The sequence below is a fragment of the Pagrus pagrus genome, assembly GCF_965226575.1.
Source record: "Pagrus pagrus genome assembly, chromosome: 8".
NCBI classification, from domain to species: domain Eukaryota; kingdom Metazoa; phylum Chordata; class Actinopteri; order Spariformes; family Sparidae; genus Pagrus; species Pagrus pagrus.
In genome coordinates, this window is record NC_140192.1 from 14,418,498 (window position 1) to 14,430,524 (window position 12,027).

At 38.5% G+C, this 12,027-nt stretch overlaps 2 protein-coding genes across 3 annotated transcripts; one reads left to right on the top strand and one right to left on the bottom strand.

Annotated features, from left to right (window-relative positions):
- The first annotated feature begins 69 nt into the window (after window positions 1-69).
- Window positions 70-4,717, top strand: spring1 (SREBF pathway regulator in golgi 1). Of its 2 annotated transcripts, none has more exons than XM_084359839.1 (6): window positions 70-130; window positions 675-781; window positions 2,704-2,860; window positions 2,976-3,127; window positions 3,409-3,522; window positions 4,186-4,717. In XM_084359839.1, the coding sequence occupies exons 1-6, from the start codon at window positions 85-87 to the stop codon at window positions 4,267-4,269; spliced, it is 660 nt and encodes a 219-aa protein (XP_084215965.1). In that variant the 5' UTR covers window positions 70-84; the 3' UTR covers window positions 4,270-4,717. The 2 variants fall into 2 exon arrangements, with proteins under 2 accessions (XP_084215965.1, XP_084215966.1); XM_084359840.1 differs by having other exon boundaries at window positions 76-468.
- Window positions 4,718-5,830: 1,113 nt separating this feature from the next.
- On the bottom strand, window positions 5,831-7,994 carry LOC311261117 (uncharacterized protein). Its single transcript, XM_084359509.1, has 3 exons — window positions 7,974-7,994; window positions 7,711-7,865; window positions 5,831-7,007 (listed from the first exon to the last, which is right to left on the bottom strand). Exons 1-3 carry the CDS (start codon window positions 7,987-7,989, stop codon window positions 6,534-6,536), a joined length of 645 nt encoding a protein of 214 aa, XP_084215635.1. The 5' UTR covers window positions 7,990-7,994; the 3' UTR covers window positions 5,831-6,533.
- Window positions 7,995-12,027: the final 4,033 nt, after the last annotated feature.

Genomic DNA, 12,027 nt, shown 5'->3' on the forward strand with positions numbered 1-12,027 from the left:
TCAGCGTGGTCGCCTATCTGCCAATCAGCGTCCTCCTTCCGGCCAAACCACATCCGTGTTGGAAATTTGTTTTGCTTACGGTGGATGGCAGATGTCGCTGGATACATATCATGGTCACTGCTCGCTAGACGTAATGCGGTGCATTACAAAATCGTCTTCTTCAGAGCCGACGAAACTGCGTCACTAGACTGCGTCATAGTATATTATTTCTTCTTTATGTATCAGCGTATAGCTTATCTTACACATAAGGCTAACGCTAACGACAGCTAGCTAGCAGGCTAACAAAGCAGTCTTTTAGGATGAAATGCCGTTAGCCTTCGTGCCCAGCAGTTACGTGTGTCGAGCTTCAGTCCACACTATATATTTATAGTAATTGTCCGTTTTGCGCAATTGCGAGAGTTAAACCTGCAGCATGGGTTAGCTAACGTGGCTGACTTTACTCTGAAAATAACACACCCTCTCTTATTGGTACGTGTGTGGCTGTTTTCTCACATATGCTGTCAGATTAAGCTAGCTAACGTCAGTTGACAGAGCCCGTTTTGCTCGTTTTTTTCAGTTTTAGAGTCACGTTGGCACACATTATTACACACTGTTGACATATACGCAATTCAGGGAATTGATGCCCGTGGAGGTTTGATGTTTTGGACTGATACTGTCACCGGCATCTCCCCCAGAAAGCCATGCTATGATGGTGCTACGGCGGTTACTGAGAAAGCGCTGGGTGCTGGGAGTAGTCTTCGGACTGTCTCTCATCTACTTTCTCACCAGCACACTCAAACAGGTACAGAAGCTCACACCACACTAATGCATATGGTAATTTATTTTTCTAGCTGCGTGGCCTATCTAAGCAAAGAATTAGAAAGAGGAATAGCCAGATAGACAGCCAGCTTATACAGCAGAAAATAACCTGATGAGAATGTCTGTGTTTGTCTCAAACAAGAAATCACCTGACACATCAAGGCTCCACCTCACACTGATGCTAAAATCATATGAACCCAATATTGCCTCAAAGCAGCCCTGATTATTAACTTGTAATATTGCCTTCAATGACTATGAAAGGGATAGCTACCTTCATTGTAATGGTATAGAAATAAATCTATATCTCTCTTTTAAGGCTCTGTATTAAACTTACTGAAATGTTACTGACGTTAAATGGCCAGGCAGATTAGCTGCTTGATTTCTTATTTTCAATCTGATAGATTCTGATTTTAGGGCGGTAACTAATAACTGTGAAACATCTTTGGAGTTGGTGGAGACTATTTAATAAAAGGTGGAAACAAACTGAACTCTGATGGGATATTTTCTCACTGGAAGAAGCTGTTTGCTATATTAACTTCTGAGTGCACTGAATTATCTTTTTCTCCTGCTAGTTTTCATTATTGATTGTTCACCATGAGCTGTTTTTTGGCATTTTATGGTTTAACCAAGTAATTGATTTTAGAGCCCGATATTATCGACCACTTGGCCCATCACATATATATTGGTATGGGCGTATAGTCGCCTGATATGAAAATACTTGTTTTAGAGATAATAATGCAGAAAAAGATGCTTGGGATAATTTATAATAATATGAATTCAGGTGAAGTTCACTGTTTCAGTACACCGATATCATTTTAGAAAATGAAGTCTTTTGTTAAACATCAAGTTATCCTGCCTCTGCTATATATTTTTGTCATAAATATTTGTTAAAAACATTAATTGTCATCCTATATATTGATATTGGAATTTTTTAGTTGCTGATGAGATGTACCTTTATTGATCCACCGTAAAGGAAATTAAATTTGATATTTTAAAATTGGTATCAGCATCGAAATTGAGTATTGGTTGGACTAAAAAAATAACAGACGCTAAACAGATTAATCAATCATGAAAATAACTGTTAGGTACAACTGTTAAATCGCTACAACTATATAGTGCTTTTAACAATATGCCTCTCATCATGCACATGCTCACCGCAATTGGAAACAAATTTTGGGTCTTCAGGACACAAGAATACTTCAACATGTAGAGTGGAGAGGATGACCCGATCTACATCCCAACAGCCCCAGCTGACATATTTCAGAAATTTTTTTTTTGTTTTTTGTTAAATTGCCTCCACAATTTTCAGTCTAAAATTACATATTTAAATAGTTTTTCATCATATCAACAATTCAAAACCTAAAGATATTCAGTTTACTTTCATGGATGGCTAAAAGTCTTCATTTACTTATTTAATAATAATCGTCTTAGTGGCTCAGCTCTAATTAAAATTAGAACTTTGCAACATTTTGATTGTTTAACATGCGACATGTCCTCTCTAACAATGGAAATGGGGTACATTACATTATGTTTTAACTTTAATAATACAAATAATAATATCTGTATTTATGTATCACTTATCAAAACAAAGTGCTTGTGTTACAAAGTGTTACAAAGTGCTTCCATAGCAAGCAAAGAACACATAATACATAACATTGAAACACTTAAAAACACAGCAACAAAAGAACGAAATCAATGACTCGCATAAAAAAATAAAAGATCACAGCATATGAACAGAATAAAAACTAGAATCGGATGAAAGTGTGATAAAGAAGCCATGACTAATATTTGGGTATTGTACCATCACTATCACTGGAAAAACGATTCTGTGAATTTCTAGTCAAACTGCGTTTTTCTTTGATGGCATTCATTCTCTGTTTACTTTTTACTGTTTGAACTTTGCAGGAGGAGCGGACCATACGGGACCGCACACTCTTAGAGGTTAGAGATTCAGACCATCGCATCCCCTGGAAAGTCCGTTTCAACCTGGGAAACAGCAGCCGACAGATCACTCAGTGCAGAAACTCCATCCAGGGCAAGACACTGCTCACAGACGAACTCGGTGAGTGATGCAGCCGTTACCCACCACCATACAGTGATGATAACACAACAGCTCCATGGGAATGTTTTGGTGCCTTTAATCAGTGTTTATTCTTATCTGTGTTAATGTTTTACAGGTTATGTCTGCGAGAGAAAAGACCTGCTGGTTAACGGCTGCTGTAATGTGAATGCGCCCAGCAGCCGACAGTACATTTGCAAAAGCTGCCTCGCCAATGGCTGCTGTAGCATCTATGAGTATTGCGTGTCTTGTTGCCTCCAGCCTGATAAGGTAATCTGTTTTATCAAGGATGTTCAGGGACTTGGGTTTTAACTGTCATCAGAAAATGCTGCCCACACGTTGCATGTGTAATACCACATGCATACATTTTCAAAGAAGATTCTAAAATGCAAGAATACAGATACTATATGTCTCAAAGTTGAATATTTATTTTGAATTTGGTTTACAGCAGTGACAATTAGAGATGAAAAAAAAAACAGGTTTAACAGATTAAAATCTGCACTTGTGTGTTTTACACATGCTCAATTTCTTATCTGTGTACACTTTTTCAGCAACCTCTCCTTGAGCGCTTCCTGAATCGTGCCGCTGAAGGTTTCCAGAACCTCTTCACTGCTGTGGAGGATCATTTTGAGCTGTGTCTGGCCAAGTGCAGGACCTCTTCACAAGTATGTTATGAGATAAGTAAAAGTGTAAACGAACAACACTGTGACAGACTGCAATCATAACTTTCGAAACACTGAATCAGTCTAAAACTGATCTGTTTGCGTGATTAGTCAAAACGGTTGTCTCACAGATACCCAACCACACCTCCTGCCTCTTTCTTGACAATTAAAGTCGACATGACCCAGCTGTCAATGCTAGATAGACGATATGCGAAACTTTCTATAATGCATCACCGTGACTCATTGCAGTCGTTTAACCCAGAATTGGAGGCAACGCATTTGGGTTGTTCCCTTTATGAGTATTATTATGTTACTTGTATATCATACACAGATTCTCTGGAGATAAGGATATATTTTGACGTTCATTCTGCACTTTCTTTGACCTTTACTCTCTCCAATATCAGTTGCTTTCAAAACTCAGAAGTTGGATTTTATTGTCAGTTGCTCTCCATAACAGCATCTAACACATTTCTCAAATCAGTTTTATTTTATTACATTTCTAGTTAACTTTCAAAAATGAACCTCCCATGAACATTTAAATGTGCTTTTCATACTCGTGTTCTTTGTAAATTCATGATGTGTTTATTAAGCAGCAAAAAACTTAAACTTCCGTCCTAACAAATAAATACTTGAATTTATAATTTTTTCTTTTTTCCTCTGATGCAGAGTGTTCAACATGAAAACACCTACCGAAACCCTCAAGCAAAGTACTGCTACGGAGAGAGTCCTCCAGAGCTCCTTCCTGTATGAACCTCTCCAGGTTAGGATGTACAGGAATAAAACCAGTAAAGCGTCCTTGTCTGGACACTTGGCGGTGCTTTGAAAACAAACTCTCTGCATAAGAACTGCTGTCTTGGACAATTTTGCATTAAACAGTGTCAAAGAGATGAAGACATCCAAGACCAACCTCAAAAATGGACAAATTCTGTATGTGATTTGATTATTTACACTTCATAAGTGCATAGAACGCTTCATACATTCATCCGTGATGATCATCAGGTCTACATAGCAGGCAGCTCATCCATCAGTCTCCACTTCAAACCAGTTCATTTCATAAAATAGGCTTCACTTTAATAGAAGGTAACAGCTGTTTCATGTTTTGTTCAATATTTTGAAAACAGCCAAGAATGTGTCATCTTTTCTGTGTATAGTGCATGCATATGAAACTGCTATTTAATAAAAGTGACTGTGAAGTGGATTGGGTTACACCTTTTTTTATCAATGGTGACATTCAGAATTTCTTTAATAGCTGCTTTGATTTAACAGTGGAGTATGTGTGTAGTTTATCTAAAACAAGGGTGATAGGCAGGCTGAATATTTTAAAACTTCACAAAGGCCAGAATATAATTGTGTAATTTAAAGCTTGCCAAAGAAAATTCACAAAATCACAAATTAGCATTATTTTAATAGAAATAATGCAAAAACAAAAGGCATAGTTGAAAAAAAATTCTAATAGCTGTTTTGTAAAAAAAGAAGAAGCAGAAGACAGTTTCATGTAGATTTTCTAAGGCAGTCTCAAATGCGTAGGGAAGTATGTAGAAACACTAGAAACCGACCATGTCCTCAAAAGTATATAAAAGCTCAGAAGCTCGTTCAGACCCACAAAACAATTTGGAACTTCTATTGAATACTAATTGATCACCTAATTTAAGGGGGACGAGGCCCACATTAATCTTTGTTTCAGTGTTGTTCTCTCGCATTGCTTTGATGGGAGTTCTGACAGACTTATCTGCCTCACCCTGCACGGTCCATCTGTCCATAGATTTCACCGTGGAGCGGAGTGATTGGAGTCCAAACTGGTGGCTCTCTGAAGGTGATTCTTATCAGCCTCTCTTTCTACCTCAGGCAGTGTAGCCCCGCTCACAGGGGATAGATGGTCGGAGCAAAACAATTAATCATTATGAAGGCTGAGAAAACAAACTGCCGTAATTAAGAAATGTATTAGAGCCCCTTTTCATTTGTCTCTTTGGCAAGTTGATTAATGACTGTCACATGGGAATGATGTCATTTGCTGTAAAGTATCAAGTTTATTTGAACAAAACCATTTCTGATGCAGCTTTTAGACAAACAGTTTAACATTTTTGGGAAATACAAGTGTGGTCATGCCACATAAAGACTGGAAACAGCTAGCCTGACTAAGTTTTTTTTTTTTTTTAAAGATTATTTGTTTAATAGGTGAAAAAAATGAAATAAATAACAGGATATAAAATGCTAATAAGTGAGAGGTCCCTGTAGGCTACTTTGTTGCTTTCAGATTAGCTATGTGAGGCTAGTTATTTCCAGTCTTTATGCTAGGTCGAGCTAACCAGCTGCTAACTACAACCGCACATTAACCAGACACATGAGAGTGATGTTGATCTTCTCATTTAACTCTCAGCCAGACAGTGAATATTTGATTTAATTTATTTAACACCACATAACGGAGAACATTAACAAAGTCATGTAAATGATAACAGAATGTGGAAGGGAGGCCAGTTCACGGCCTGTTTTGATAAAAATCAAATAAAAACTACTGATTACAATTTGAATACAAATATGATGCTTTCTGAAATAAAAGTCATTGTTCTGTAACAATATGTCAAACTGAAAAGAAAAGTAGGCTAAAAAATAGATACTCCGATAAAGGATAAGAAAAGTGACATAAATAAAATAAAATAAACAAGTTACTATGACTGTCTGTCAAATTTCAACAGTTTTTTAAACACTGACAAGGACTGACCTGGGAGCTGATTTACATTCTTCCACGATACGGGTCCTACATATTTGAAAATTGACTGATCAACCTGGCAGTTTCCCAAAAAGTCATTGTATTCCTGTAAACCTGATCACTTCCTACAGGGTATGAACATTGAGGCACCGGTTTTAATTGTACGTAAAACAACATTTTTTACGTGCTCTAAAGGGCCACATTTCAAATAAAAAACAATATTGAAAAACACTGTTTTCAGAAGAGCTGCCATAATCTGTAACCCTGTCTGCTTCACAAACTGAGATCTACTTGTGTAAAAACATTTTTACAAGAAGTATCCACTCCCCTCAAAATAGCCCTGAGGTTTTGCCTCATTAACTATATGTTTCATTGTGTTTTTCCCTTTGACCTTAGAAATTTGGACTGGGAGCTTAGGCTCCAGCCAGTGCAGATAGTCCCTGGCTATCTTCAACAGAGTGTGACTCCACTGCTTTCTGTCAAACGCAGGCTTGGGCATTTTAGGTGGGGGTGGCGTCGGGGAGCATTCCCCTCCGAGGATTTCTTTCACACACGCTGCAAGCATTTTGACCCTGGAGATGGTTTCCCTGAGCTTCTTGTGAAGCGAAACATCTAAGGGATTCAAGTTATTCTTTTGGTCCTCCAGAACTTTCTCCAGGCCTTGGACCATGAAGAGGAAGCTGCACTGAACTTTTGACTCATCCAAAGAATCGTTCTGTTTGACCTCGAGCTCAGGAAATCCTGGGGCCCAAGTGCCGAGGTTCTTCCCATTGGCTTCGTCCTGGAAGAGAAGACCAGCAACAAACAAAGATTATTTTTGAGACTCAGAAAACAACTTTCACTCAAAGTGAACTTTTAATTGGACGATTACTTCATTTCATCACATGACATATCCAATATAATTGTTATTTTATATAGTAAAATATTGTACTTTTACTTAATTTGCTTACATTTACCAAATTTATCTTTGCAGCTATAGTTACTAGTTACTTTTCAAATTAAAAGTTTTCCTAAATCACAGCCTTATAGATCTTGAAGAGATGCATTTTTACAAATTGAAAACTTTGGAGAGTTTAATCTATAGCAATGTTTCTCTCTGACATCCGAAGTCTAAAACATGTGGTGGGTAAAATTTGATTCACTTCAACTGAACAAAGCATTAAACTGCTGCTTGCAATGCATCAATTTTACTGTTTCAATAAGTTATATCATTGGACTGCTATACCTATTTTAGGACTGAAATGGGTCACTACTACTACTAATACTTCTGTGCTTAAGTAAAACATTTTTTACATTGTGATGCTGCAACTTCTGCTTGATTTTCCAAAATATCTAAGTATCCCTTCCACTGCTGCCTGCACAAAACAGACAATCTCTTCATGTTCTCTTCTCTTCAAACTAGAGGCAGAAAACCAGTGTGATGAAGACATAGACTACTCCTCCCTCAGATATACTTTAAAGACACACAGGATTATGTTACTTACAAAACTTTCCAGACTCGCATTAACTAGACTTTCGGTGAGGGCTGTCAGCTTTCTTGCCCTGCATGAAACTCCAGCAGAATGTTTGTTTGGTACATGTCTTGCATCCGAGCTCTGCATCAGAACCATCATGCAGGCACACAGCACTCCAAGAAAACCTGTAAATGCAGAATCACAGTTTTTTGAACACATCACATACATTTGAAAGTTTGTGAAACACTGATTAAGGAATGAATGAGGAAAGTGAGTGGCATGGCATACCGTACCTGCTCTGTATTTCATTCTGACTCTGCTCAACTTTTCAAATATGACAAGGACTGATTCCTATTCTTATGCAATCCCAATCACACAGGATCATATTTATATTTGCTCAGCCCTGAAAAGAGGCGTGTGAAAGAGGTGCTGGAGATAAACATCCCCTATCTCTAACTTAGCCATATCCTTTGATGAAAAAAGTAAAGTGGCAAACCAATCATGATTGGGTGTATTTGACAGGTCAATACCTTGCGCAGTACTTTCACTTCCACAGAAGGAAATGCTGACTGAAGATAAAGAACTATGTGTGTAACAGAAATCCTGTGAAGGTTTATTCACTTCCAGTGCAGAAATGTTCACAAGCATTCAGCAAATAACCGACAGAGAAAAATCCTGAAAACACAGATTATTTTATTTACCTTGCATGATCTACACACAACGGTGAATCTGTAGTTTGTAGAAGCATCCAACACCAAAGATTAACAACCATTTCATCTTTACATCAGTTCAGATTAAACACTTTCTCTGACAAACAGCATTCTTTGTCGTACGTCAGTTGTTCATCACACACCTCTGTGATGGCATGTTTGCGTTACGATTGATTCATTCCTTCTCTGATCCCCCTCACATATTACTTCCTCTGCGTAGATGTGACGCCAACCACAGCCCAACAATATCCTTTCACGTCGACCTGGTTCAGTTCCGTTTAACCCTTCAACTACATTTTCTACACGGCGGATTCGATATCATATAGTCTGACAACAAGTTGTCCAATCCTTAGCATATAGGTTGAATAAAACATTTTTGTTTATTTTTCACAAATAAAAAACAAGCTGATACAGAATATTACATAATCAGAATGGCTTTATTAGGTTTAGCTAGAATACCATGAATTAGTTGTTGGAAATATTCATTATGGTCACAAACTTAACAGCACAGGCAGAGGTTATGGCTGCAGTTGCTTTATATTTACTGTGATATACCTTAATACAGTGGTGGACTCATGAAGCCCTCCTGGATACCTATGTAAGATACAAATTTAAACATGGCCTCTACCAACCCCTGGAAAAAACGTGCCATGTACACGGCCCTAAATGCCAGAAAAGGGTTTAGTAAGAAAACTGTTTCTCCATGAATGCATCATGACTTTTTTCTTGCCCCCGCCCCACAGACAGCCTGAGTCTGCCACTGCATGCATATACACACTCATTAATCGAAAGGCAGGAGTCAGTGCAATTTTTTATTTATTTTTATAACAAAAACATGAACATGAACAAAGCAGAGATAAAAAAAAAAAGAACACTGCTTTTCAAAAATGATATTAATAAATAAATACAAATAAAAACGGAAGGGAAGGGAAACAGAACAGCTATTAAAAATTCACAGCCTCGTCACAAGCTGCTGTAAAGCTTCCCACTACTGACCTCGCGGCCTCACCTAACTGGAACATACCACCTGCTGAGGTGAGCATTTTATGAATTAAACACACATCATCCCACTCAAAATAAATAATAAATAAAGCATTCATTTAAGATTTCTAGTGCACCAGCTTTATCAAAGTATCATTTCCTGCACAATGGTCACACCTTTCCTTCCGAAACTTGTCAGTACTCGATAACTCAATTATGCACACCCATGCTAAAATACATTACATCACACACATAAACTGTTAATGTTGGTTAAAAGGATGGGAAGCTTAATATAAGATTGTATCTTAGCCCATCTTGCATATAGTACTTTACTATATTTGCTTGTATTCTTTCCTGCCATGAACACTGCTTAAAGATAAGTGCCACATTGTGTAAGTAAAGTGCTATTGTCAAACAAGGTTTAATAAATAATGAGAATATTTAGATTATCATTGTTTTCACCAAGCCTTTTAACAAAATAGACATATTCAATATATAATTATAATTTCAGCAACACCTCAGTTAATGTCCCAAATATTTAATTCACATGAATTCACTTTTAAAACAAATAAATATCAATAAATAACAATACATATAAGTGTATAAATTAAAAGATGCCCATCGGATCTGAAAGGATTGACTGCCTGTGCTCTCATGGGCGGCCTTAATGATGCACCTTACAGACCTCCTCTGCCTTCAGTAACTGCGACACTTGTGTTATCCACTCCTCCAATCTGCGTATGACACCCAATCCGTATACTTTTTTTGTAAAGTCATCATCGTGGGACAGCTTCGGTGGGGCTGGCGTTTCCGGCAAAGGGATTTCTGGGACGATCGTCGTGAAAAGGATCTTCATTCTGGTTGAAAGGTGGCCGAGTCTGTGCTTGACCTTTGACAGGAAGCCATCGAGAGTTTCGTGTTGGAGAGAATGTTCCTTCTGATAATCTTCTACCTTTGATATGTGCTTCTGAAAAAGCGCACCCTTGATGTAGATGTCCTGCAGCTTCTCAGAGTTGCTGTTACCAGATATTGTGGAATCAGGGACATCATCTGGAACCCGTGAATCATGGATGTCATGAAGTTTTTTCTGTAAGAGATAAGAGAATTCCTCATAAGTGTGGAGTGAACCTTGTAGAGGCCCAAACTTGCAATGACACATGCACTACGCTGTGCGCTGCTTTGCCAAATGTAAGATAGAGCGCTATGTGTCAATAACAGTAAAAGAAACAATAAAGATCCCATATTTTAGAAAGAGGGACTTCCATGTCGATGTCTTTTTTGTTTATAAAGCAGATCAAATTTTTTTTTAAAAATATAATCCACAAAGAAATTCCTACAGTCTTAATTCAGAAACTGTGCCTTAAATGAGCTGTTAGGGCTTGATGCCATGCCCCAAGCACAGTCGTGGTTGCAAAAACACTGCCACAGTTGATGCAGAAACATGGTGGGTGGTACCTGCTCTGGCCTGCGAGAGCTGACCAATCAGAGCAGACTGGGCTTTTCGGGAGGGGGGCCTTAAAGAGACAGCCACTAAAACTTAAACATTCATGCAGGCTGAAATTCAACCGCGATGTTCTGTCGGGAGGTGCAGTGACCTAAACCAGTGGTGAGTAAGGACAAGTTTAAGTAACATGTAAACTATGAGTTGAGGAAAAGAAAAGGATGCCGGTGCAGCTCCTTCTGTCACTGTGTGAAATGGGCGTATGATATCATCTCACATCGAGGCAGTACTGTGTCGTAGCAGACTTTGTAAAAACAGTCCTTACCATAGATCTGCACAAAAACACGGCAAGAATTAGGAACAGGAAACCATCTGCTTGCAATGTGGTAAACCGACCAGAAGCACACTGAGGAATTAACGTAAAAAGGCCACATTCCATTTAACCTCACATTAGGAGGTGCCCCGCACACCCCTATTTCTGACAGAGCAGCTGCTTGAAGAGCGTTTCCTGTCATATTAAACTGCACTTTCTCAGTGCAGGGGTCCCAGCCAGTCATTTAGTACAGAAATCATAAAGATCAAAGTTTAGTGCAGCTTTAAACTGACTGTCTCTGTGGGTAGATGTGAGGGGAAACCTCTTTGCATCTGTAAAGAGGGATGTCCACATTTGCTGATTCAGCAGTGGATTGGCTGTACATCTTAGAGCCCTATCAAGGAGGTGGGTGGGCTGGTGATGTGGTCCTACAGTGTCAAACATATCAGCGATGGGGTTACAGAAAACCCATTAGGTCACATTCACCTGCTACAAAGCTGTACTTGAAGGAACAATGTCCTCAGAGGCGCGAGAGTGTTGTGGACGGTTACAACAAATGATGCAAGTTGTACAGGAAATACTGTCATACCTCGTAGTACTTACATATTCATCCAGTAGCATTTTTGCTTCATGTCCCAATGTGTCTGTAAGAGATGTAGTCCTTTTTAACTCATCATCACAGCTGGTTGTAGCCGGAAAAGAAAACCCTGGCCTCCACTGGACTCCCAGGAGCATTAGGACAAGTGCTAGGGAAAGATTACATGAACACTGGTGAGAAATAATTTTAGTTCTTCTGATGATTTTGTTATGGGCGAATTAGGGAAGCAGATAAAAGTTCACTTTAAGCCAAAAATGTAATCAAGAACTGATGCCTGAAATAAAGCATTTAAAACAGGGAAGGG

What these genes read in the sequence shown, in the direction of transcription:
- spring1 (XM_084359839.1), top strand. Translation starts at nt 85, where the DNA reads ATGGCAGATGTCGCTGGATACATATCATGGTCACTGCTCGCTAGAC. An exon ending in ATGGTCACTGCTCGCTAGAC is followed by an intron (nt 131 to 674) that starts GTAATGCGGTGC and finishes CATCTCCCCCAG; the next exon opens with AAAGCCATGCTATGATGGTG. An exon ending in TCACCAGCACACTCAAACAG is followed by an intron (nt 782 to 2,703) that starts GTACAGAAGCTC and finishes TGAACTTTGCAG; the next exon opens with GAGGAGCGGACCATACGGGA.
- LOC311261117 (XM_084359509.1), bottom strand. An exon ending in ATGCGAGTCTGGAAAGTTTT is followed by an intron (nt 7,008 to 7,710) that starts GTAAGTAACATA and finishes CTTCTCTTCCAG; the next exon opens with GACGAAGCCAATGGGAAGAA.